Here is a 25,057-nt window from a genome sequence, read left to right as displayed (position 1 = left end):
ACTCAATGACTCATTCACTCACAGATCCGTTCGGTTAGTGAACAGGCAATGCAATTCATGACTCGTTCGTGAACCTGAAGTTACGTCAGTTTCTTCTTCATTTTGTTTCAAGGTGAGGTGGCACCAGCTTCAATGCGCATTACCAACACCTTCTGGTTGAAGTCATATGAACTGAAAAAAGAACGAATCACTTGATTCGTTCACTCTCGTTCACTGAAAAGATTCGGTCTTTTGAACGAATCGTTCACTCACGAGCCAACACTAGTAGCAGAATCAACAGAGCGTGACGTGAGCTACCATGTGATGTGAATATGATCATGGAAAAGTTCACATTGTAATGAATGTTTGTCATTAACTAAAACACCCTCCCAAAATGAACCTTGGACTCTAGGACGAAACACAACAAAGGCCTTGTCGGGAAGTAGTGAGAGCGTGTTCCTCAATGAAGCAAAAAGGGATTTTTTGTGCAGTTCGTCATGATGACAGGTGGCTGATAAGATTTTATAAAACAAGTCATTAGGGGACCGTAATAAAAGGACAACTTCCTGAAAGTTAGTCCAGTACAGTTATGCGATATGTTAGATTATTTGAAAGTACTTTTATTCTTTTGTTTTATAATGTTTAAGTTAAAATGGCTCTCATTTAAGACTTTCCTATTAAATTTAACCAGTGTCACCATCATAAAAGCCACAGTCGGGATAACATTTCCACTAGGTTTATTGTAACAAACCAGATTGTTGCCACTCATGGCGACTTTTTGCATCCACAGGTAGCGGCCTGTACTGTACAGCATTTTGAAGGCATCTGAGCAGAAGCCAGTTGGAAGAGCAACACGCACGACTCTCTTCAAGTAAATACACGGCGAGAGGACAAGCAGAAAGTACACTGCAAGCCTCCTTGTACATAAGAATAATAACATCACATCCACAATCAAAAACATTAAAAAAAAGAAAAAGAAAAGACAAATGTCCAAGATTCAGCAGTTTTGTACTTTCAAGTATCGATGTTACAACATATCATATAGAGGCAAAGTGGAAGAAAAATCAAACACATCAAAAAAGATGAATAGTATGACAAAGTTCATAAATACAGAAACAAAAAAAACAATTATTTCCGGGAACATGAGCCGCAGTTTCAAAGGGAAAGGGAGAGAGACTTTGTTCTAAAACAGTGCGAATCAATGCCATCAAGGTAATAAATGTGGACAACATTTAAAAAGAAGCTAAATATGACAAGGTGACTGTGAATGCAGCACTCACTAGCAACTGGACCATTTTTTCAATGTAAGGCTCGCGGCAACAACAGCGTCATGGGACTGAGCCTCTGGATCAGGTAGTAGTCTCCTCCCCCCCTTTCATTTGAGCACACAAATTTGGCCTGATTTACTAAAGGTTTGCATGTGCAAAAACACATAGGCAAACTTGATTGTACACACAAAAAGATGTAAAAGCTGATCTACTAAGGAGAAAGTCTGCCAAAGGGGCAAAACCAAAAAATGGGGGATGATTTTTTTTTTTTGCATTTCTACCTGAAGACATCAAATATTGCGAGGCGTTCATTTAAAAAGCGCAGCGTTATTTGTCGAACCTGAGACGAATTATGCTGGTTGCCATACACTGCCTGTAAACGCGCACTGCTTTGCAAAACGATAACTGTGGTTAATGTGGCGAGGAGGCATAGGCAAAACAAGAAGACAATCTTTTCTGTTTGTGTAATTAATTTTGATGAGCCAGAAACAAAAATGAAGGAAATAATTTATTTAAGTCATTTGGGAATTTCTGAACGTTTACACTCGACTCCTGGCAGCTTACAGCAATCCAATTAAGAGACTGTCGTGGCAAGATTTTTTTTAAACTGTCACGGAAGACAACTGGGCGATTGTTAGATGAAATATTTCTTATGGCTAGCCGGGCTGCAGTCTAGAGATTTCATCGAGCTCGATCACAGCACGTTTGGTAAAGTGCCAAACGTGGGACTTTGCATTTTTACCGCAGAGTGACACCACGCATGCTGATCCAAATTTGCTGAACTTCATTCTCGTTAGCTTGACCTATATCCGAGGCGGGTTACATTCCATTAACATGGTTGCAATTGTTTTTGACGCAGATATTTTGGCAGTGGCTAAAAATATCTGAAGCTTCAACGGCCTTCCTTATCGCATCGGTGACGTACGTGGCCTTTGCGCGCTCAGATACCATCAAGCTTGGATTACAGCCGTGGTCTAAATTACTTTTTAGAGACAAATCTATTCCTCAATCTCGGGCAGATAGCCATCTGGCACGCCGTAATCACCATCCCTTTTGCCTTGTGACCCTCTCTGAGGCCAGATGTTGAGGCGCATCAGACTTGATGATTAACAAGGACAGCAAGTCAAAAAAAAATCCAGAGATGGTTACTTCTCATTCAGGAATTTTCTCATCCCTTCTTCAACACCCGCCTAAAAATAGGAATTGTACAGTCAAAGGCGGAGTTAACAGTTTTCTAACTGCTAACAAGATGTGAACTTACATCTTTCTGCCCTCACTTTCGCTTCTCTGATCAAAATGGATGACCCGGCCTGATAATTAGTCTACTGTCATGTGATATTTTCTTTTTTTTTTTTGCAAACTCCACCCTGAAGTCAAACTTGACACTCGTGCTCTTTTTACCGGAGGTCAGGTGTGCATAATCATATCGCGGCTTCTTTGCTAATTCATCACTAATCATTTTTATGTAAAAATATTTTTTCCACAATAATATTGTACTTTTAATACTTTATCCTTGTAATATTACACCCCTATTTACACACACATACCTTTCTGGAAAGTTGGATTTTTTTTTTTTATTAAGACATTTTTCTTGTCAAAGTAGAGCTTTTTGTTTTTTTAATAACGTAGTTTTTATCCATGCAAATTTTCAGTCTAATCTTTGCATAATTATGACTTTTTCATAAAATTATAACTGACTTGTGACACATTATTACAACTACTTGCACAATGTTTTTCTCATAATGGAAGGACTTTTTGCAATACATTTTCCCCATATAATCTTAGAATGTTACAATGATATTGTTTTGAAATTATTCTTTTTTTTTTTTTTTCCATACAGCTTTTCCCTCCTAATTTTACAGTACAGGACATTTTCTCAGATCAGGACCTCTTTTACATACGTTTCTTTCCATGTAACATTACACATATTACAATTGTATTATGAGATGCTATACTCATAAATTACAACTTTATTCTCCTAAACCAATAATTTTCCAATAATATTTATGTATTGACACAATCTTTTTTGGGGTGGCCATAACAATCCTTTGCAAATTGCAGTACATTGTTCTATTGCACCAGGTACCACTTTTGGCTCATGCTTAGATCTTAAGAGCTGATAAAACCAATTAATTTGTGAACTAGTTCCAAACAAAACTCTGCCAATGAGAAGCAACAATACAAGAGGAGACGTTGATGACTTCATAAAACAAAAATAAAAAAAATAAAAACCCATGCCCTTGTTCTGACCAGAGATTAATGCTCCCTTTCCTGTTTAATGAGATGACAAAAACAAGTATCAGTCTCAGTTACAATGTCTGTGGGTGGACCTTGCTTTGATCTTTCCTAAGCTCCAGTTCAATATATTGGTGGCGGCACAACTTCTGGTTAGAGCAGAGATGTAACAGCTTGATTATAGACAACAAGGCACTTTCATTGATTAAGAGAGGGAAAGGCTTTTGGAGGCAGCAGTGGAGCGAGCGAGTGAGTGAGCAAGCCGTCGGAAAGAGCTCGAGGGCCGAGGGCGCAATGTGTGACAAGTCCCCCTTGTTCATGGAGATTTAACTCCAGAAGCCGAGGTCCAGCTTGAGAGGGTGCGCTCATCACAGGCAGGTTGCGCTCTCACAGGGTTTAGGCAGTACAGCGTGCTTCCGCCTCCCCCACTGGGGGGGATTTGGAGCAGCTGATGAGACCTCTGCTGACACTGAAGGGAACAGACAAGACAGTCAAGTGGTGTTCAAGGCCGCTGTCTCTCTATATTAAGAAGATGCGAAACCTCTGAATGAGGTGAAGACATACACAGCATCCTGGGATGAAGAGCTTGATGGTTCAAAGTCCATACAAATGATAAGCATACAATGTTGCTTTGTTTTTTTATTTGCTTTCAGCCAGCATTAACGGTCAGCTACAAATATTCTACTCGATTTGTATGTATATACAGGGTCATTGTTAAATCAATTATAATTATTATAACAAAGTCAAAGCTAGCCGTGTAGGGCAAAAAACAAGACAGATGGAATGAAAATGTCTCTGAGCAAACTTTGGTGAATACTGAAATTTTACATTGGACAGATCGGTAGATGAGCTAAAATAATAATAACCTACATTGTAAATGTCCATGTATATGATAAAATGGTTTATTTTAAGATAAAATAGTAAAATAAGTATTCAAATAATATACTCTTATTTCTGAAAATATATATTTACCAGTATTAAAATTTCAAAACATTAAATGTATAGCACATACAAAATGATGTGTTTTACTAATAAATATTTATATAATTCATTGTTAACAATGAATTATCTCTCAATCCATTTTCTAAACTACTTAAGCTCACGTGCGAGTGGAAGCCTATCCCAGCTGACTTTGGCCGAGAGGCGGCGTACACCCTGGAAGGATTGCCAGTGCCAAATATTTACACTATCATGTACTTGAATTTTGACTTTTAAGGTCTGCACAACAAACGCTCTCAAAATTACTTGAAAGTGGAGAGATTTTCTTCTTCCTCTTCTTTAATTAAAGAGCCCGAGCAAGGAGAGCAGGTTTTCATAATGACAAGATGCGGTCGGACACAATCCAAATTGCAAATGATACTCACAGCGAGGCTCGCAGAAACAAACGGCAGGCCGCAGCACCGATTTTACCTCCTGGTATTACTGCTGAAGGACGTCTGCGGACTTTTAAAGTTGATGTTCTCGTACACACTTGAAGAATCGTCGTTTGTCATTCTACAATTCCACAGATGGACAAAATGTTGCTACCAGCATTTCTATGCCTTATTTAAAGATTTGTTTCGACTGTTTTTATACAATTGTACTCTTTACATGTACGACTTTCAAGTGACCCACCTTCACCGAAACTTTAAATTTACTGAACACACGAGACAATCTGCAAGTGCATGCGTTTGGCACATAGGTAGGTAAACAAAAACACAAACAACAAATCCTGGCAGTTTAGTGGCTTTCATAATAGCTTAAATATTATTATTTTCACTAACTGGCACAGAGTGGGCATAGCTTTTTCAGTTGTTGGTAATTTTAGACATTTGTACAAAAATATGGTGGCGCACGACAACAAAGCGGGTTAATGAGGCTCTAAGAAAGACAGCCAAGATAGCCTCTTAGCAGCTTTTCATTTCTAGGAGTCGCCACGGACATTCTGAACACGTCAAGAGTCACTTCAACACAAAGGACTGAGTTATACTTACACGGACGACGAGCGTGACGATGCCATGTTAAGTTTGGACCTTGAATTGGCCATCGGTGGATATTTGATGTTGGAATACTCTCTCTCCTTTGTCTTACTCCTCTGCAAAGGGACAACAAACAATATTACTATGCAGCTTGACTTCATCCTCACTAACTAATTTGAATGAGACCAAAAAGTTCCAGAATGAAAACAAGAATTGATCACTTGAGAGACCTTCCGGGATATTTGCCAAGGTTCAGTTCACCAATTTAGCATAACATGTACTGGTCCCTTGTGAATATTTTCAAGTTTAGGAGTACCTGCTCTTCCTCCAGTCTCTTCTGGGCGGTGTCTATGTACTGCTGCACGGCCATGTAGATGAACTTGTACTGAGCCTCTGTCTGCACCATGCCGGACCTCTGCTGCCGTACTCTCTGGATGGTCTTCGGGATGTCAATATCACAATCAAGGCCTGAGGAGAATAGCACTTGGGTTCTTTCTTGATGGAAAGATACGCTCTCACTTTTGCAAATTAGAGTCACTGACATCTTGTCAGGCTAAAGCTTTGTACTTTACTTGTATTCTTTTTGATCCAATTAGCCATTAAGATGAATGAATGTGATACAAATAGAAAAAAAACAAGCACCTCTGAAATTATGTTCCAGTACCTTTGATTTGTGACAAGAGCATAAAGCAAAACAAATATTTTAATCCTGAGAAAGGTGATCCCACCTTGGCGGTTGATAATATCGATGAGGATGTCAATGACAATAATGGTGCCAGTCCTGCCAATTCCAGCGCTGTGGGGACAGCAAGAATGATTTGTCAAACTATGCATGAGAGAGACAGCCACGTCAACTCAGTCTGAAAAACACATTTGATTGATTTCGGAATCTCAGATAGATTTTGACTTGGAGTTTGTAGACTATAACAATCTTAATCTCAGGCTCATGAGTTCAGACTTGGCTAAGGCCTGCAACTTGCCCATGGATGCTCTTAACTGTGCACCTCGCTGGTACCTGCAGTGGACGACAATGGGCCCAGATTCTGGAATGGTCCTCTGGGTCCGGTTGATCTCCTCGAGAAACCAAAGAACCCCTCCGGGCTCGTTGGGAACTCCGTGGTCCGGCCAACTCAGGTACTGGTAGTGCCAGATGTATCTCAGAGGCTCTCTCTGCGAGGAACAAAGTAAAAAAAAAAAAAAGGAAAAGCTATAAGGTCTTTCAGTATTCATATTAGAATATGCACTTTGCAGGAAATCCACAATCTGGTCCACGTACTCTAACTAACTTGGACAACTTCTATATCAAATTGAACAAGTGATACGATTCAGGAAGAAATGCTAAATCACATCCTTCCTTTAGCCACAAATTTGTAGTTGGAAGTTTCAAAGGACTGTCACGTCTTTCAAAATGTTGACAAGTGGCTCATTAAAACCAGGTAAACCCGTCAGCCAGTAATGCGTTTATATGCTTATGTGTTGAAGGCTTTGCTTGCATTTGTTTGCTAGATCCTTGAGAGCAAACAGAGCAAACTCCCCATCAGCACAACCACGTGCTGAGGATTTTGTGTTAGATAATCTGACCTTAGGTCAGTGTGTCAGCACTGATTGAGGGCAGAGCTTTCCCTACCCGGTCCAGACGGGTCACCTCCAACTTCCTCAGGATGTAATCCTGAGCCGGTCGCTCGTCGACGTTTCTCACCAACACCTGTCCAAACTCCATGGTGGCGTGAAGGTTGGGCCAGTAACGGACGCATTTGTTCTACGCCGACGGGATAAGAGAGAGGTGTAGTGATACGGGAGTTAGTGGTTGGGTTGCAGGATGTTTGCAGGAATTAGGCAACCTAAAGAACGAGATCCACTCAAGCGGCTTTTGCAATCAGCTTAGTTGTCATAGTATCCTTGTTAGATGTCTACTCCCCCCCCCCCCCACACACTACAAGTAGTAGTATGTACAAAATGAACTGATGTGATAATAATGTCGTTAATGTATTATTATAATACTTTTTTTAAAAAACTTTTTTACAGTTGAATGGCAGAGAATGCACCAGCTTCTTGTAGCATTTTCTACTGAATTCTATTACAGCACAGAAAAGTAGCAGGTAAACCCACCCGTCCTCTCTCTATTTCCTTTGTGGTCATGACAATGACGTGCGTGTTCTCTTGATGTACCATCTTCCAGAAGTCACAAACTGTATTTTGTAGGCACCCTTGGGTGGCGATGAAAAATTTCTCCTCCTCCACCTGGCGCCCTTCTTCATGCAAGCCCTGCATGAAAGAAAAGGACCTGTACTCATGCATCATGAACTAAATTGACCAAAAAAAGTGTGGTGTTACTGTACAGTACACCTTATACCAATAGGGGGCAGTACATAATCAGCACTATATTGTATCAAGGGTGACGTGTTGCAGAAAGCAACAGGTCCGCAATGGACACTTTCTCGCCTCAAGCAGACTCACTCGAATGTAGTTGGCGTTAATGTAGTCTGAACCGGGAACATCTGGATCTACATCTCGAATTTCAACTCGTGTCGTGTCAACTGGAAGGAACAAAAGTAAAACATCGTTATTAATCCCCAGTGCAGCTCTCTGTGACCTCACTGATGTTCTGTCTGCAAGTTATCGCAGCCACATCAGAGGCCTTGTGTGCTTTGTCTATTTGTGTCACGCTTTCTTTCCACAGGAAGCCGGTGAGGCAGGAAACAGCAGCATGCTTTGCGACTCACAGGGGAGGATATTCTTGTATCTGTTTTTACTCTTGTTTTCTGCTTTCATGCCCTCCTTCCGGGGATACAGCAGTTTGCACTCTTGTTGTTGAAGTACCTGTGGGGATCAGAGTAAGAGAGATTGTCTTTGGTCCGTCTGATTACGTGCTATGTACAGAATGAAATGTGACAAAGTGTCATATTGACAAAATATGTCACCTGTGCCACACACATACAGTAAACAAGATGAAAATGCAAAGTCCACCCAGACTTCAAAAATGACCCCCCAAAATAGAGCACGGAATGCCTTGATTCCACTTTGATAGAAAACGGAATTTTCTGCAATTCCGGTGATCAAAGCAACATTTCTGAATGATTGTGTCATTTTCCCCCATTGTGTCACATGGAAACCGGTCCGCCATGCAAAAGTGTCCTAATAGGATAAAGAATGAAGGTTCAGGGGGGAATTACGGTCCCTATACTTGTATTACTATAATGTATACATGTGTAATATTCTGCGCAGTGGCCGGAAGACATTACATGGTGCGGGTGTCTTTCTAACTTCAGTTCAAATTTCTACAATGGTTAACGGCTACCTTTATTATGGCTGTGAGGAAAACTAATTAATTTCCTTAATTTTCTTTCCTCACTATTGTGTGTGCTTCTATTTTGATTCCATTCTGCCACTGGGATTTAATATTTGGTAATACTGCATTTAATATTTATCATGGCTGGCAAGCAGATATGAAACAAGAGAGCATAATGTAAACTGTGAAACAAGGATAATTAGTCTAATAAAATAAATATGTCACTGCCTCTATAGGAAGGTGGCACTCAACTTTCATTTAATACACTTACTGTATTCCTGCAATTCCTTAAGAATAAGTCACATTCATTAGCAGCTGATATTGTTAGCCAGCAAAGAAAATGCTTTACACCAAAAAATCTGTCTGAATGTGAAGAAAAAATTCCAATATATGGGGACAATACTTTGATTTTTTGAGAATGGATTCCAGCAAATCTGGGGTTTGTATAATACATGAGAACTGAGCTGCTTTCATACATAAGTGTGGATGAATCTTGAGAAGTGACGGTATTTTCTCCGACTGAGTATGACTCATGTAATTACACGCTCATCTGAAGACAGATCTGATAAAACTGAACAAAGTACTGAGATGATGATAAAGTTGCGAGTCAAGCTGTTGTCACCTTAAAGTGTTACACACTTGATTCCCAGAGTCCGCAGAGAGATTCTAAGGGTTCTTTTTATTATAAAATATTAATCAGCTCGACTTTTAAGCCAACATACCTCAAACTCCTCCCAAAATCCTTGTTTGGGTTTCTCTGAATTGTCTGCTACCTTGTTGAGCTCTCGTACTCGATTCTCAATGTTGGCTGCGTTTATCCTCGTGGCATTGAAGGGCTGTTAGGACAAGGAGATGAAAAGATATTAAACCAGCAAAACAAGTTGTGGTGTAGCCCGCCTCTCGTCAGGTGAGATGCCCCGTAGCCCTAAACAAGGTCAGCAGTAGAGAATAAAGGAATAGATGATTATCGATTTGTTGTTTTATTTGATTATTTATTTATTGAATTGCATTAAACAGCTCATCTTTGTGCAGTATGTTCAAAGTGTTGAAGGAATTAAATAAATCCAGGAAAAAGTAACATTGAAAGAACTGGTAGCAAATGAGTTTTTGTTAATCGAACCTGCTTGAGGTGCACGACGATGCCGCTCTTCTCCACCATAGGATTCTTTTTGTAGTGATCCACCAGGTCTGCCAGGGTGTCGAACTTCTCGCCACCACCTACGTCGTATTTACCATCCTGCTGGAGAACGCCAAACGGAGTTGATTGATGACTTCATGATCACCATGATCGCCATCAAGCTGAGGTACCTGGGATCGGATCATCACGTGAGTGACCTTGGTCTTGCGGTCGATGTTCTCGTGCTTCTCCTCGTGGGTGAGGACCGAGAGGACAAAGTCGCCCGGTTTGCTCTGGCTCTCTCGAACCAGGAAGCTCCCGGCTTTGCCTTTTTCGGTGAGCAGTTTCTCAGCGTCTCGGCCAGAAAGGTGGCCGTGGTACCATCTGGAGGACGGAGAAGGCATACACAAACATACAAACAACAACACTCAATACAAAGCAACCTTTATTTATGGTGCAGTATGACAGCATTTTATTCACATTATCCCTTAGTTTAAGATAAAGCCACGTTTTATTATTGTGCACATCTTTTTTAAGGTGAAGTTGCCGAGTATAGAACAAGAAAGAAAATCGCAACAGCTCAGCCTGAGGCGAGAAGGTGTTTTTGTGGGGAAGACAAATGAGAGGATCTGAGATGAGGAAGGCTTAACAATGTTCTTCCTTCTTGTGGGGGAAACTGCCTCATAATGTTGCTGCAGGGTGAAACCAATCGAGCATGCCAACTCCTACTTGATTATTAAGGCAACGTCCACACCAAAACAGAACCGATCCATTCATCAAAAAAAAAAAAAAAAAAAAATCTTGTTAACACTGAATGGAATCAAGACGAATCGTCCAAGACACTGAAAGGCTGTAATGTATAGTAGCTGCAATGAGTAATTCTGCTTTGAGTCATCACACAATTATCTGCCGCTGTCACGCGAAGATTGGAGTGACACGTGAAACTGCGAGAATTTCTCTTCATTTTAGGATACTTGCGTATGTGCTGTAGCCAATGAAGCACAGGACGACGTTTTGAGATCCAGCCACTCTTATACAAGTGACTGTATTTAGGCTCTTAAATGCCACCCTCCAAATCTTCATTTTATCCCAAAACATCTTGAGCTTTACAGGATGGGTTTAGTGTGGAACGAACCTCACATAATTCATTTAGGATGAACAAAAATGGTGAGCCAGCAGGGCTTCTGGTCCAATATGAGTGACCTCTGACCTCACCACTATTTGTTCTTTTGCAGTAATGGACAAAAATACCAAGAGACAAATCTGTTGGCGGTTTTAGAAATATATGTGATCCTGAATTTAATGTGCAATATTTTATCGGGGTGGTGAAAAATACTCTATATCCAATTTATCTTCCAACTCTGTGGAAATGAAGAGCCTGTCTAGGGTTAAAGTGCATCACAAGCTGCAATCGGGCAATGAAAGGAAAGTGCGCTAAAAGCTTCACTAATAACACCTCTTGGATGGCTTAACTGCCTCTTCAACTCTAAAAGCAACACTGTAAAATCAGTGGAGTGAAAAGTTTAACCTAATACCTATAAAAACTTTCTGCAGACAGAAAGAAACTTCCACATAGTTTTAATAGGTTTATGTAAAGTAGCGCTGCCTTCTGCTGACCTTACAGAGTATACTATTTGTGCAATGCTCTATGCAAATAGGATCCTATTTATTGGTGTGGGCGTGAAGCGGGCACCTCTCGGACGTGGGGTCTTTGCAGTTGAGCGGATATTTGAGCTCGATGACATGACCGTTCCTCTCGCGTAGCAGGTCCTGTTGTTCGGTGTAGTACTGCACCAGCTCGGCCAGCGTGGCAAACTTCTCGCCCCCGTACAGGTCATAGTAGTCCCCGGAGTTCTGGATCTTGATGTGGGTCACCTCATCGTTGCGCCTTGGTGGGCAGAGGGACAGCTCTTTTATTTCCGAGGTACGCTTATGCCCTGCAGGCGTGTGAAAATGACTCCCGCAGGTGTGCCGGCGGGAGTAAAAAACAGATCACGCCAACACCCACTCGCACAATACAACAGTAGGAGCTTATCAAGCCATCTGCTGATTTTCAAGGCTCGAATTGACAAAATCTATTTGAGAAGTGGTTCAATTGTACATGCCGATATCTATAAAGGTGAATACCTTTATGGATGTCTGAGTGTACAAAATACTGAGTGTACAAAATACACAGCTCAACCAGAAAGTGTTCAAAATAAGGCTGTCATGATCATTTTTTAGAATCTATTATTTTGTATCAACACAACCTTTTTTTATTGTGGTTTATTTGGTTTTGTTTAGTAGGAAACAAGAACAAAACAACAATTAAGCAATATCATTGAGGTCTTCCTTTTGTACTCACCAACTTTTTTGAAATGGGTACAGTTACTGGTTCTGTCATTTATTTTTCCCAAAGTAAAAGCAGATAGTATCAAATGTCTTAAACACAAATGATAAAAAGTCAGTTTTTATGAAAGACTGTAAAAATCAGAGATTAATTACATTTGAGAGATCAGATGAAACAACTACCTGATTAAAATAGTAGTCGATTAATGTGATTATCCATTTGTTGTTGAAAAATCCATTACTCACCTTTACTGTAAATGAGGCAGGGTCAACTACGGTAATGTCATATGAATGCAAGCTACAGAAAGTGGAAGCCAGAGCTGAAATCTTTTATCTTGGTTTAGCCTAATTGGCAGGTGAAACAAGGCTGGTTTATAAAAACGTAGTTATCGTGCTTCACCGTAGTCTGTCCTGATTTTTGAACCGATACATTTCTTATGTGAACGTGGTTTTCCCAGTGTTTGATAACTGCAGATGGTCTGACTGCAGAATTTCACATTTAAAGTGATGAGATTGGGAATCACAAATGCATACAGTCTGCATCGTAACTGACTCACAGAAAACAACGCAACTGAATATATACAACACAGACATATGGCCACGCACAAAACTGTCTTGATAAAACGAAGGAAGAACATTCTGGAGGGAGCAACTTAGCAGTCTAAGCCAACCTCCTATTGATTGATTGGTATCAAGATGTGTCTCTCAATACTTCCGTTTTGCATCCCGTGCATGTTTCTTTATCCTTTTGTGCCATGAGCTGTTGCCTTTCTCTCTTTGTGTTTCCCGGTAATTGCTTAATAGCTTTAGTATTGGCTGTTGGCATGGTGCCATGGATCCATAGTCCTGTTTAAGGCCCACTTCAACGCACAGGCCTTAGACTGCTTTTATCTCACAGTTAAACACCGTTATCGATGGAAAAACCAAACATACGCTGTGACATTTTATTTACTATCTTAATTACTTTTCGATATATATTACAATGCAAATTACAGAACGGGCACAGTGCTATTTCCAATACAATATGCTAAATACTGCATTCCCATATAAAAATGGGTATATGGACTCTCAGAAAACGCACCATGAAATAAGGTGAACATCATGCAGCCTATCATCAGCCTTAAACACAAAAGTGGAGAAAAGAGGAAATCATCACACACACTATGCAAACTCCATTAGAGCAAGCGTGGAATTTTGGCTTACCGTTTCCATAACAACAACCTCAGGTCGACTGAAGTTTAACTGTTGGCATGTTAATGCTGTGTTCAGAGCCTGAAATTATTCCATGATTAAAATTCAGGAAATTAATGATCCCACAATTTCCAGTTGGGCAACGTGAATCATACAATTCACAACAAAAATACGAGAGTGCTGAGGTGCTTTCGCACCTAGTTTGCTTTCTCCGGTCGCAATCAATATCTGGGTTTTTCAACAATGTGTCTGGACGTAAGATAAACATTTCAAGTGTATCACAATGTGCTGCTACAAACCACATGGTTTGCTTTTCTGATTGCTCTCAAGAATGTAAACCAAAAGACGCAAGTCAATGGTCTAATCTTTTAACATTTTACTTGTGTTTATGTCAGTGCTATGCTTTTCAAATGTCTGATTCACTCATACGATCACACATTTCCAAACATGGTGGGAGCATCATATTTTTGTCAATAGGGTGTTGTTGCTGAGGAGGACCTGGTGTCGGAGTTGCAAGCAAAAGATGGCACGCACATACTGCTTTCACATTACATGCAAACCACATTACAGTGCTTTTGGTTTATTTAGTCTGCTCCAGACTGCCGTTTTCACACGCGTTCAAATGAGTCATGAACTACAATTTCATCAAAACTTAATAAAGACTGCTTGTGAGAAAGCACCCTTCACTGCCATTAGAAATTACATAAACTTTCTACTTCACCACACATTTCTTCAAGCATAAATAATCATTTCAGCATTTTATATGAGCTATATATTTTCAACATCATGAGCTGAACTATCCATAAGTCAGTAATAAAAAAAATAAAGAATAGCTCTGCCTCGATTTGAGCCAGGAAAAGGCCGATGCTGAAATACACATGACATTATGTGAAAAAAAACATTCTCGTATCATTTAGGATGTTTGTAGAAATACTGGACACAACTCTTAACAGTAATATCAACACAGATGTTAGGGCTACGTAAACTTGTGCTTCCCCCCCTTACAGTTTGTATTAGCCAGTAAATTGATTACATCAAAGAACTAACATGACTTTTGCGTTTGCGGAATATCTCCTGCGTTCCAATTCACATCCATATAAAATTGTAGAGATAAGAGCAAGGGAGGCAAAACAAGGAGAGGACGAGAAGTCATCGAGGACACAAACCTCCCACAGTGACTATTACCATCTGAACTATCACTCATCCCGGATAATGACTAATTAGCTCATTAAGCTCTCCACTGCTCTGAGAACAAACTGGATGTACGTGCGTGTGTGTTTAGAGACGGTGTGCTGTAGTGTGATACACTGAAATGTGAGTCAAGACGAGCTTATGTTGATATAGGACTAATAAAATAGTATATAAATTCTCTGGAAATATAAACTGTAAATATCTCCTCCCTAAAAGGCCACTTGGGGCTCTACTGTTGTGCTCAGCACAAGTTCAGAGCAAAGCAAATGACACATGGGTGGACTTCTCTTTCTTCTGGTATTTTTCTCGACTTTGCACAGGCAGGAATGGGCATTGACTCGTTATGCGATGGGATATAGCCGCCTCCTGGTCATTCGTAGTGGATCCCCTCATTTGCTTTAAAATGATCTAGGCCAGAGGTCTGCAACCACCGGGCCGCGGACCGGTATCATTTGGTTCCAGGCCCCACAGAAAAAAATATATAAATAAATGTAGCGTCTATAAAGAAAACTATATATATATATATATATATATATAATTTCGAATATTGTCTGCGAGGGACAGAGCTCCCACTAATTCAACGTAATGGTGAGTTTTATTTTTATGTGGTTTGGTTTTATGCCAGTCATATCATTTTGTTTCATCGTATTTACCCCCCGGACTTTATAGGCCGGTCCATGAAAATATTTCTGACATGTAACCGGTCCGTGGCGCAAAAAAGGTTGGGGACCGCTGATCTAGGGCATTCGTAGTGGATCCCCTCATTCGCTTTAAAATGATCGAGGGCCATCTAAGCGCATGTAGAGCTTGACATTGCGGAAGCAAAAATAGACTCATGGGGTCCACGCATGAGATTTCCGGCGTTAAGTGAGTTTATACAGGCAAACCAAAAGGTCGCTTGCAGATGATGTCATCGGCCTGCGCTACCATTTAGACATGCTTTTAGGTAGTCTAACATTTAGGCTATGTTTTCTCTCCGAATTCTAAGTGGGCTGAGGGAGTCCAAGAGAAAACGCCTTTGGTCTACACAATAAACTAGACTTGTTATGGCACAAAAATGGAGATGAGCCCAGTTTTTCGCCAAGCAGGAGTAAGGTTTGTACCTAAAAATCCTCACGTTATTTTCACTGTCTTTGTCTTGGGTAAACTAGTCCCTCAGCCAGACAGAACTGAGGTTTGTTTGCTCTCACAACTGAACTTTGTACCATTTAAGAACAGTGAGGCAGAATAAAGGCTTGTGATCGATGAGAAAACAGATGAAGAGGAAGCAGAGGAAGAACATAAATACCTGACTGAAAGGGTGAAATCCCCCGGATTGCTCTTGCTGGGCCGGGCCAGGAAACTGCCGTGGACACCCCGGGTCAACAGGAGCTGCTCTGCTTCAAATCCGGTGACGTTGGGGTGGAACCACCTGAAAACAAAAATTAGAATGGAGTCATGCATGAAGTCTGAGGTGTATTTTGCCTGATGAAATAAAATGAATAAAATGTTGGACATGCCAATGCTAATGTCTTTTATGTTAGGTTAGAAAATTTGTCATTATCAGGTCCTGTCATATTTGCTATTAAAACCAGACAACATACTTAGATTGCAAATGTTATCTTCTGGGATGCCTCGTTAATTTCATTGTTTTGTCAGAGTAGACGAGGCTAACAACATTAACAGCTCATTTGTGATGAGAAAAAAGCTAAATTCAATTTGAGAGATAAACCTCATTATTTCCCCACTGCGGATGTGAGATATGCATACATCTGGAGGGTAAAAAAAAAAAAAAAATGAATGCAGAGTCCGATACTCATAAATTCAAGTGTAGAACTTATTATTCAGCGCACACTAAAAAGAAAATGCCTCCCAATATATAGTATAACACAAACAAAACCCCCCCCAGCAATTTTAGCAAAACTAACTAAATGTAAAACATACTACTCGTTCGATACTCTTCATAAATTCAAGTGTAGAACTTATTATTCAGCACACACTAAAGAGAAAATGCCTCTCAATATACAGTATAAAACAAACAAAACAAAACCCCCCAGCAATTTTAGCAAAACTAACTAAATGTATAACATACTACTGAGTAAGAAATTAAAATACTTCGAGGTATTACAGTATTAAAAATGTCTCGATGTCATTGTGGTCTTGCCTGGGTATAAAATGTGGTGCTTAAAATGTTTTGGGTTGACCGTATATAAGTATGTTGCTGCACAACGACACACAACACAATATTCAAAACTTGCATATGAAATCAATTAATCGGAAGCAGTCACAGATATGATGATAGGATTTAACAATAATTGCCTACCGCCTGATGACAGTTGGAATAGGGTAGCTGCATTATCATTATGAAAAAAAAAAAATCTCACTATAGACTGTCTCAACCAAGGGGGGGGGGGGGAAAGCAAGGAGCATTTAGTATGCAGCTGTATGCACATATGCAGCATGAGCCATTACGCCACATTACATAAAGGTCATGTGACCGCACAACCGAGGCTTTATCTAATGTGTGCAACTCTCATTTGGTCCTAACTGTCAGTTAAACTGACAATCACATTTTCTGATTCTAAATGGAAAATATTTTCTTAGATGATTTTTCTGTAAGGGCGGCTCGGTGTCGCACTGGGTAGCACGTCCACCTCACAGTTGGGAGGGCGCGGGTGCGATTCCACCTCCGGCCCTCCCTGTGTGGAGTTTGCATGTTCTCCCCGAGTCCCCGTGGGTTTTCTCCAGGCACTCCGGTTTCCTCCCACATCCCAAAAACATGCTTGGTAGGCCGATTGAAGACTCTAAATTGTCCCTACGTATGAGTGCGAGTGCGGATGATTGTTCGTCTCTGTGTGCCCTGCGATTGGCTGGCAACCGGTTCAGGATGTCCCCGCCTCCTGCCCGATGACGGCTGGGATAGGCTCCAGCACGCCCGCGACCCCCGTGGGGACAAAGCGGTTCAGAAAATGGATGGATGAATGGATTTTTCTGTCATGTAACACTTTAACAATGTGGACTGTAAATATTTGAAGAAATTAATAAATAGGGTCTAACTGCTGGGCTGTGAAAGCGAGACTATGGCAAAGGCAGAAATGGATCAGCTCACAACAAAGATCAGACATCTGTCCCACAATGCACTTGACCTGTATCCTCACCAGCCTGGATCAGGTGGTGTGACACAGGAGAGGAAACTAATGCAATTTCGGTCATTTGAAAGTGCATAGTACGCATTGTAGCAGCGACAGTAGAAATGATACATTAACAACTACGACGGGATAAGTTAAATTGTATGTTTTGTGGTTCAATGGGATAAAGGCCCCCGGTGGTCTAAGAGATTACTGTCTATGAGGGGAGAGGGGCTGGGCAGGGACTGTTTCAAAGGTTATGACTTTGATGACTATAAATTTGCTGCTATGCTAAATTTGTACAGCAATTTGACAGAAAATACTTGGCTGGGCATGATAAATCAAATGTCAAATTTCATTTTAAGAAGCAGCAACCATCAAAATTTAAATTCATGTTGAATTACAGTCACCAGGTTAATGTGAGATTATAAAATCTTTCAGTGACAATAGTTGTGTTATCCTGATCATTTACAGAAAATGTACTCGACTGAGGGACCACTGAGAGGCCATGCGTGTCAGATGGTGAACAGATTACTCATTGTCTTGTTTTTAATCCTTCACCGATATATACAGAGAAACAATAACTGTGGGGCAAATAAAAAAATGTGGTCTGTCACTAATCTATATTTAATCCTTCCATCCCAGAACTGCTGTCACTGGAGAAATCATCACAACAATGGGGATTGCTGGAAGCTGTAACACTAGGATTCAACTACAAGAAATGTTACTCTGACACAATTGGACATAGCTAGAAATGATGGTCAAACAGATTGGAGTTCAAGCGAACATTTTGAGGAACATATGGTTCAACTCCAGTCAGCAAACACAAGTAAAAACCCTGAAAAAAAATCTACTATGAGTCTATCTCATCTGATGTGAATTGTGAACACTGGCTGGGGATTGATCACACGAAACAAGCAATTCACACAGAGGACAGTTAAACAAAAAATTAGATAGCAAAACTTTGAGCATTGCTCTGGTTTTAGTTAGTAGTGTTTTAGATGAGAGGTCAAAATGACCTCTGGATTTGGTTCCAGGGCTGACCTCTCAACACTTGTACGCTTCTGTTAAATTAATCGAAGTAAATGTGAAAGTAGGAACATGAGAAAGGTTGGTGGGGATGATTTCTGCCTACCTCACCATTCTCGGTCGAAGCCTTCCACAAACCCCTTCCTTCTCAGATTTTAATAATCCTGAACAGTTACACAAGTGAAGGCAGGAGGAAGTCAGGACAATAGAGATAAATAGAGGGTTTGGGGGACGGGGTCAGGGGTGTTCGCTGCTCTGTGTTACGGGTGTTGCTAGAATGAGACGGCGAGAGAAACGTGCTGCTTTGCGTATATGTACGAAAGCGAGGTAGTGCGCAGGGGAGAGCGAGGGGCGGGGGTCTTGTAATCTGGGATTTGGATGAACGTGAGCGAACTTGATAGCACAACCCGTCGCCACTATCAGTCCCCCCCCCTTTCTCCACCTTAGGCAAATGTGACAAGCTTAGGCCGCCTGGTCTGACCGCCTTCCTCCTGAGTGGTCGACAGGAAACAAAGCCCAGCCTGTAATCCCCAAGCAAAAAGAGCTTTCGCTGGCTGTGACACAGACCAGACCATGCCAGACCGGATCAGGGTGCCAGCTCTCCCAGAACTGCAAGGTCCTGGCTCGGTCTTGTCGGAGGAGCAAACACAACAGCAGTGTCGCCCGTGCCCGGAGATTACATCTAATCGTGTGTGGGGTAGTTACACCGGATCATGGTCAGCCCTGGCCAAGCTAACCCCCTGGCAATCCAGCCAATTCAGCAGTATACCATTAGGCTATTCATTTTTCAGCCATGGGATAAACGTGCACTTAAACACAGCAAGAGGTATCGGACTATACAATCTCAGCATGACTTTGCTGTGACCCTTGGATTAAGTACTTAAAATGCATTGTTCAATGTAGTTGTATTACTACAAGCATTTATTTGAGTTGATGTAGGACTACATATTGAAATCTTAGAGAGTAAGAGAGCAAGAGTGAGACAGAGAGAAAGAAAAGGAGAGCGAGAGAGCCAAAGGGAGAATTCCACAAACAAAATGTGTCCCTTGCCAATGCGTATTGTAGCAAGGCCAATATTAATCCGCTTTAAGAGTAATCACAGATAACAGGTGAAACTGAACATGGTGGAACTGAAAGAAGAATATTTATTACGTGTCCTATGTTTGGGTTGGATTTGATCTTCCCTACCAAACTCATTCAAAAATGTCTTTTGATTGAGTCGAGCACGGACTGCGGCAGTCATGCCGCAACAAAAAAGGCCCTTCCCTAAATTGTTACCACAAAGATGGGAGCATAAAATTGTCCAATATGTCTTGCATTTGAGTGCATACTGTTATTTTTGTACAGTGGCAAATCTTGTTGACCGTGTTTGAAATTTTGTCAGACTGTGTTCCGTTGGACCAAGGAGTTGACCAATGGAGTTGGTTACACAGACGCAGGGGTAGGAGGCACTCTCCAAGTTTAGACTCAACAGCCAACTTTACATTATCTCTAAGTAGAGATCATCTTGCAGTTTCTTTCAAAAGTACTTTGCACTCACCGACCTCATACATTGACACACCATGTAGCCTCTCTCTGCGCTGCATATAAAGAGAATGAGGGGAGCCGGCCGCGTTTCTAGCCACCTCTGATATGATGCATGCCATCACTTATCAAAGTTGAGGTGGGTTTTTTTTATGGTTTTGTAGTATGTTTTATTTGTTTTTGTTTTGATGTCTGAAATGTTACAAATGCAATATGAAAACAACCGAATAAAGGTTACATACTTTCATTATCATAGCACCCATGAGGAACGCAAGGTTAACCGGCACCGCAGGTTGTGTTTGACCATTGAATGTCCATTATAGTTCCAGCCTCACACTCTCACTCCCTCCTCCTCAAAATCATGACTTCAAGACCCGAGTGAGTCAGGGCTTTCCAAGAATAGGATTTCCTTTGACGGCCACCATGCGACCCAGTTCCCTGCAAAAGCCTTGAGCGGCCAACCAGACAAACACAAATGAGCGGATGAGATTCCAAATAAGATGGCTCGGCCTGATAAGGTGACAACAGAACCCAGTTAAAAACAAAAACAAACAACAGAACGTGTCATGGGACAGACATGGGCAGCTGGGAGCTTCAGGTTAGGCCTCAAGCTGGTTGAAGGAAAAACGGGGCCCACTGTGCATCCAGCAGCCGCATAGCCTCTTACGTAATGTCTCAAGTTCAATATAGCCTCGGTCATCTATTTACGGCGTGCCTGTCTAGGCCCGCCGACAAAAAGGTGGTATACTTAGCGGACCCGGCATGGCATCAAAGGGCTATATTAGTCGCAGACGGGTCTCTGGGTGTGGATTTTCGTAACGTTGTCTGTATTTTTAGCCCAGCTGATGAGCTGCTGTATTTACACGCGGTGCTTAACTCACACATTGCCCATGCCTGGATGCTTCCCACTCTAAATCCACATATGGCATAATTAACTGAATTACTCATTTGAAATGGGAATCTGGCTTCCAATCTTTTCAGCCTTTGGAATTACATCAACTATTTGTGTCTATGCAAAAGTGGAAGATTTAGAATTGGTGAAAAACTCTATCTTTGAATGTGAAACATGAACGCGTTTATTCTACATTATTATTTTTTTTTATATTGTCAAATAACTCCTCAATTTGAGATTTCAAATGGTAGATTAGAACAGAAAAGTGGGCCTTAGACATATTTTGGGTGGTTGGGGGTGAGAACAGTGAAAGAAAAAAAAAAGAACGTTTTGAAGATTTATATTCAAAATATATTAAATAAAAATGTAGAAAACTGTTGAATATGAATTGTGTTTGTTACTATCAGCGAACTTGAAGGTTCAAAGATAATGGTTATAGTTGGAAAAGTTTGCATTCATAAACAATTTAAAATACAAAAATTGTGCTATGGTTTTTCTATGGATGCTTTTGGGGAAAAACATTTTTTGTTGGGGAAGTGACTTCTTCGACAAAAGGATGGTGAAAGATACTTTACAGAATTGTATTTTAATCTAACTCATTTAAAGTGAGTCTGGTAAACATCAAATAATGCACATTTTACGCCCACGAACAAAATATTCTGCACCTAAATATTTTACATTATCACCTTCTCAATGCTTTGTAATAGTGGTGGTGGTATTTTTATGATTATCTGGCACAAAGAATGAAAAACAACAATTACAGAAAAAATAGAACTTTTTTTTTCAAATCAAATCACTATATATTCAAATTGAGTAGTTTCCAAATGTAAAGTCAGAAAATTGGATTGTATGTATTTTTTAATGCACCTTTGGGTCTCCTGCTTTACTCTGCACTGCATGAAATGCATAAAAAAAGAAAAGCATGAAACAGAGAGCTGTCCTGGAAATGTTGCCAGTGTTATCTTATTCCTCCACACGGGCTGTTGTTTTCCTGTGGCCCGACACAGAAAACTGACTCACTCTTCTCAAATGTGTCTCAGTGACAGATGCGGTCTGCTCCATTAACAAAGGGGGCTTTGGGGGGCTATATCGGTGCTTTCATAATGAACACAGAGCAGAGACATGACGTCATTTTAGATAGATGCAGAAGCGTAGGCAACTGAATGAGTAGATCAAAAGAACGATTTAAATGTGGTCCAACAGAGCGAGAAAAACACTTTCATTAGAATTGAGCTAAACATCTTGGCTTGTTACTGTGAGATTTGAGATCAGAAAGTGCAAAGGAGCCTCAAAGCAACACTCAATCTCGTTCTTTTTGCGTGCGTGCGTGCGTGCGTGCGTGCGTCCATGCATGTGTGTGTGCTAAGACTGGTTGAATTGATTGTGACCCCTACCTCTGACATTCTGCAATATAAAAAAGGTAGTTGCTGTACCACTATTAAAGTTTAATATCAAGTAGCAGGCTGCCAAATATCATCCTGTGGGCCATAAATAGCCCCAGGGCCACGGGTTTGAGTCCACTGATCAACATTAATGGTTAAACTATAAATACACCACAAACTATGATCCAAAAACATTTCAATATGACTTCGAATTGCACCTCATAACATTACCCTTAATAACCTAAATAAGCGGCTAACAGAAGTTTTGATTTTGAGAAAAATGCACAAGAGGAATGTGTGTGTGCATGTGATTTTGTGAAACTTTCAGTTTCCCCGGTAAGTATCCGGCAAGTAATTTCCAGACTGTAAGTGACTACTTTTTCCCCTTGTTTTAAACCCTGCAGCTTTAAATAGGACGTAGTGTACTTATGTATTTTTACTAATGAGCTTTGTGCATATTTCAGGCAATTAAAAGTTTCTGAAATTCCATCTGCGTGACCTGCTTCTTTGCAAATATCCCATGCCACATGTAGAATCGTAGCTAATAAAGCGAAGCAGCCAATGTATGTAACCTACCTATTTATCTTTTATGTTGCGGCTTTGGCTTTGGCACAATATTATGCAATCTTTTAATGTTATTAAAAGAACACAAAAATATGCAGAGAGCCAAAAACAGGTACATTTTTCATCAAATGAGATGACAATTTGTTTCACAGAAAAAAACATGATTAGACAAATTCATGAACAGCAAACGGCAAATATTAGCAGGTGCCCACCGTCCAGTATTTGCAAAACATTTACTGAGAGGAACCCGAAGGTTGCACAATTTGGGATTAGAGTATACTAAAATCCAGGGTAAAAATACATCTTTGAAATAACACAGAACATTGTTCAAATCACTTTCATGCATGTTTCATATTGTTTGTCTTTTTGTACTTGTAAAACCAATTAATACTGGTTTTGTGATGGTTGAAGCCTGAAACAGACGATTTTGGTTTTGGACATATCCAGGGTTCCAGAATGAATTATGGACTGTTTCACTGTACTTTCCATTTGATTAACTTTATAGAACTTCAACAATATGTAAGCACTTTCAGAAGACTGAAAATCATGAAATAAAGGATTTTCAATGATAACATTCAACTAACAGGTATGTCACACTGACCTGTTTACCACCCGTACAGTGTTTGCTTTTTGTGCAAACTACCAACTCCAGGAGTGCAAAGAAAGCAATTTTTGACGAGCGTGACGCACAGAATTGTCTCCAGAGCAGCCAGCTGCTGGAGTCAACATTTCCCAGGTCACCTTTGCAGCAGGACAGAATGCTGATGATGCACGTGGACAAACACTTAGTCCAGAGATAAAGTATAATTGCTGAACGCTCGCATCTATAGATGACGTAACGAAGCATCATATGTTTCTGTTCCATTCAACAATGACATGTAAACAGGCGCACTGCACTTTCCAATGCATTTATAGAAAACAAATCAATAAAATAGGCATGTAAAACTGTAGCAACCAACTTTGCAATTTGAAAAGTGCATTCTACTACATTGCTACTTCTGGAAAACCAAGTAATAATATCTAGACGCTGTCTTAACTTGATAATGAGAGCTAATACAACAGATGATCCACATTTGACTTCATGTCCATTTGAAAATTCAACTGCTCCCTGACCTCGACCACTCCACCAAGTCCAGAGCAGGCGCTCTCTATCTCCCAGCCTCCGTAACTTACCGAGACTCGACTCCGTGCAAAGTCAAACAGGTGTAAAACAGTTTGGCCGTGACAGGTGACACTTTCAACAAACACGAAATGAACTCCACTTTACCTGCGAGATGTCATCGCAGTTTCTCCGAGCTGTCAGGAGTCCTCAGACGTGCTCTTGTCCCCGTGCAAGATTGACTTTGTGGCGGCGGGGCGGACACTGGCTGTCAGTGAGCTCCGGCTCGGGGCTATTTGGCGAACTGTCTGATCAAACTACACATACTACAAGTATGACGCGTGAGTTCCGGCTCTGGCCTTCAAAACAAAGCCTTAGAAGCACTGTGATTTTGGGAACGGTACTGCAATCAAATTACTGTACACAACAGCAATGGAAGATTAAACATCAAACACCACAAATACATATTACATTTATATTATGGCCTTCCACACTTGGAGTGCAATTCCCTGTCCTAACATTCAAAACACTACTGGTTTTGTTGGTTTGTACACAATGCTTGCCTTGTACTGTACAAATACATATACTACGTCAAGCCAAAAGTCAATTCTTCTTGACCGTTCAGTATAATAAAAGAATACAAAATAAATAAATAAAAGTAATGAACAAACAAACAAACAAACAAACGAACGAACGAACGAACGAATAAATAAATAAATAAATACATAAATAAATGTGATACGTATAGACATAAATATATATATTTAATCATTTTAATAATTGATTTCATGCCCTAAACTTTATTCAACCTGATGCCGATCTGTTGACTGTTATAACAGTAAACAGACAATGCAGAGAACAGAGTATGGCACAGTGTAATTTTTAATTCACCTCTTGGAGCTTG

At 40.5% G+C, this 25,057-nt stretch overlaps 1 protein-coding gene across 2 annotated transcripts; it reads right to left on the bottom strand.

Annotated features, from left to right (window-relative positions):
* Positions 1 to 699: 699 nt before the first annotated feature.
* ptpn11b (protein tyrosine phosphatase non-receptor type 11b) lies at positions 700 to 24,445 on the bottom strand. Of its 2 annotated transcripts, none has more exons than XM_085917064.1 (16): positions 24,322 to 24,445; positions 15,845 to 15,967; positions 11,540 to 11,734; positions 10,038 to 10,230; positions 9,850 to 9,969; positions 9,452 to 9,565; positions 8,164 to 8,260; positions 7,898 to 7,977; positions 7,550 to 7,705; positions 7,068 to 7,199; positions 6,456 to 6,610; positions 6,169 to 6,236; positions 5,757 to 5,908; positions 5,456 to 5,556; positions 4,847 to 4,976; positions 700 to 3,951 (listed from the first exon to the last, which is right to left on the bottom strand). In XM_085917064.1, the coding sequence occupies exons 1-15, from the start codon at positions 24,333 to 24,335 to the stop codon at positions 4,889 to 4,891; spliced, it is 1,788 nt and encodes a 595-aa protein (XP_085773190.1). In that variant the 5' UTR covers positions 24,336 to 24,445; the 3' UTR covers positions 700 to 3,951; positions 4,847 to 4,888. The 2 variants fall into 2 exon arrangements, with proteins under 2 accessions (XP_085773190.1, XP_085773199.1); XM_085917073.1 differs by having other exon boundaries at positions 9,850 to 9,966.
* Positions 24,446 to 25,057: the final 612 nt, after the last annotated feature.

The sequence above is a fragment of the Syngnathus leptorhynchus genome, chromosome 1 (assembly GCF_054491065.1).
Source record: "Syngnathus leptorhynchus isolate UIUO chromosome 1, UIUO_Slep, whole genome shotgun sequence".
In the NCBI taxonomy this organism is placed as follows: Eukaryota; Metazoa; Chordata; class Actinopteri; order Syngnathiformes; family Syngnathidae; genus Syngnathus; species Syngnathus leptorhynchus.
This window is presented reverse-complemented; position numbering and strand designations above follow the sequence as displayed.

What these genes read in the sequence shown, in the direction of transcription:
- ptpn11b (XM_085917064.1), bottom strand. An exon ending in AGGAAATAGAGAGAGGACGG is followed by an intron (nt 7,200 to 7,549) that starts GTGGGTTTACCT and finishes CCGTCGGCGTAG; the next exon opens with AACAAATGCGTCCGTTACTG. An exon ending in CCCATTGTCGTCCACTGCAG is followed by an intron (nt 6,237 to 6,455) that starts GTACCAGCGAGG and finishes CTGTCCCCACAG; the next exon opens with CGCTGGAATTGGCAGGACTG.